General features: G+C 46.9%; 1 protein-coding gene across 1 annotated transcript in view; it reads right to left on the bottom strand.

The window, feature by feature from the left end:
- Positions 1-1,253: 1,253 nt before the first annotated feature.
- Positions 1,254-2,342, bottom strand: part of mrpl1 (mitochondrial ribosomal protein L1) — a 3,145-nt gene continuing 2,056 nt past the window's right edge. The window contains exons 3-6 of the mRNA XM_019888470.1: positions 2,029-2,152; positions 1,796-1,896; positions 1,638-1,719; positions 1,254-1,429 (exon numbers count right to left, since the gene is read on the bottom strand). Of these exons, the coding sequence (XP_019744029.1) occupies positions 1,323-1,429; positions 1,638-1,719; positions 1,796-1,896; positions 2,029-2,152 (414 nt within the window). The 3' untranslated portion in view covers positions 1,254-1,322. The remainder of the gene's footprint in view (positions 1,430-1,637; positions 1,720-1,795; positions 1,897-2,028; positions 2,153-2,342) is intronic.

The raw sequence follows: 2,342 nt of genomic DNA, 5'->3' as shown, positions 1-2,342 counted from the left end.
GCGGGGGCGCTAAAAGGGGGATCGGAATTTAAAAAAAAAAAAAAAAAGTCCCCCGGTAGGTTGCGGAATGTTTCCCCCGAGCGCAGCGTCCGCGCTCCGGCCAGGAAGACAGGCGAGGTTCGGGGGAGCCTGCAAGCGGGGAAGTACAGCTCCGCCCCTCCCTTACAAGCACTCCAAGGGGGAGAAAAATGTGAAGCTCACGCACATGACGAGCGGGCTGCACCGTCCTGCAAACATGCAGGTCCTCCTCCTCCTCCTCCTCTTGGGAATACCTCCCCCAAGGAAGCACGCCGCGCTTGACGTTCCAAATGCCACTTGATCAGCTGTTGTGGCCTCAGGAGAAGGCAAGTCGTCAGGGAGCAACTCATGACGCTCACCGGTCACCTCATTAGGTACACCTTGTGCACAACATCATGACGGCCGGCTGAACGTCTTGCAGGTTCCAATTGCAGTGGATTCTCCCCGCTACTCGCGGGGGAGAAAGGCCACCGCGAATGGCGAAAATCCGCGGAATGGGCGACCCCATTCGAACCGCCAGCATGCGGTTGTGCACTCAACTATGTCACGTAGATTCCATCGACGCCAAGTTTGCTCCGCTGTCTTTTGGTATCCAATCTTACAACCCAAGTGCAGAAAGAAAGAAACATTCTGGCTTGGGCTCCAACCCCATCTTTCCAAATCTGCATTCATGCACAACTCGGAAAAAATCACGTTGGACAGCCTGACAAAATATAAATCTGTTAAAAAGTAGGACAACAATCTGCCAAAAATGCTTGGGAACATTTTAAATGAAAAATGAAGAAAAAAACCCCAACCGGGTAATTTTGTGTTGAACTGCAAACTTTAAATATTAAAAAGAAAAATAGCGTTCTCCCTCAAGATGAAGGATGTGGCAGTTTTTTTTTTGCTAAAAAAAAAAAAAAATCATCAATAACTCAAACTCGAGAAACCCAAAGTTTTCTGCTTATTTGAGCAGCAACAAGTGAGGAAACCGCACCTTCGATCAACACTGCCACCTGGTGGCCATAAAGGAAATACAGATAAATCAATTTGGGGGGGTCCCAAAATGTTCGGTAAGAAAAATCACAATATATACACCTGTGTATACATTGTAATGTGATGTTTGGGAAAGTGGACTAAGGTGTTAAGATGGACTGCAATTTGGAATAAAAGAAAATCACATGAATGTGATGCTGGATGATTGTATGGCCCCAAGGCCAAATGGTGTGGGCTCCCGGAAGCAGCAAACCATCTGGCATGATCACATTTATTGTTTATAATAATAAAAATAACGATGAGCACAAGATATACATGGGAGGCTGTTATTGCTGTTGGTTGTCTTCGGCTGTTTGCGGTAAAACGCTTTCACTGTTGAACCACAGAGCTTCACTGGTGCGACTGGACAGGATGGCGCGCTCGATCAAAGGCCCTGGAAAAAGGCCAGTTGGGCGGGGGGGAACAAAAAGACAAATTAAGTTATAGTGATAGTCCATCTGAAACTTTTTCTCTAATATTTTACATGAAATTTTTGCACGGAAGCTTCGCCGGCATCATCCACAGAGACAATTTGTGTTTTATCTTTTTAATCAATGTCACATGTTCAATGCACGCCGATTTGCTGGATTAGTTGCGGTTACCCATGTCGGCGGGCCGATGCGAGCGCACGTCGGTCAGGATGATTTCCAGGTTGGCCAAGATGTGTTGAGTGGGAAAGTCCAACTGTGGGGAAATCGGGAGAAGTGGGCGTGAAGCTCCGCCCACTTGAGCTCTGGGCGTGGCGGCGGCGGCGACCTACCGTGGCCACCTGCGTCCGTACGTAGCACTCGCTCTCCACCCCGTACTCGTGGCCCGTGCGGAACAGCGACAGCATTTTGGGGATATTGATGCCGATTGAGCCTTGAAGAAGGGGGATAAAAAACGCACTAGAAAGTTAACGTGTGTGTGTGTGTGTGTGTGTGTGTGTGTGTGTGTGTGTGTGTGTGTGTGTGTATATATTTCGTTTAATTTTTTGAAGAAGCTTCAGCGCACCCCTCTTGCTCTTCGGAAACTTCTTCCGTAGTTTGTTTTTCAGCGGCGTCAGTTTCTGCAGCATTTCTGGCACAGCGACGTAATAGTCGGCCTCGACCTCGTCATCTAATATCTGTGGAGGTGGGGGGGGGGGGGCAATTGGGGGCATTTGTCATGAAAAATAATTGTGTACTTTTCATCACTTTTTTGTGTATGTTCATGTTTGCACTTTGCCCAACCTTTTTTCTTTATATTTTCAGAAATTGATTTCTGATATTTTTGTAGTATTTCTCTGGTCAAATATATTTTCTAATATTTATGTGTGTGTGTGTATA

This window comes from Hippocampus comes, unplaced genomic scaffold (assembly GCF_001891065.2).
Source record: "Hippocampus comes isolate QL1 unplaced genomic scaffold, H_comes_QL1_v1.1 scaffold128, whole genome shotgun sequence".
Classification (NCBI taxonomy): Eukaryota; Metazoa; Chordata; class Actinopteri; order Syngnathiformes; family Syngnathidae; genus Hippocampus; species Hippocampus comes.
The sequence above is the reverse complement of the archived record's forward strand: the minus strand, read 5'-3'. Positions and strand labels throughout refer to the sequence as shown.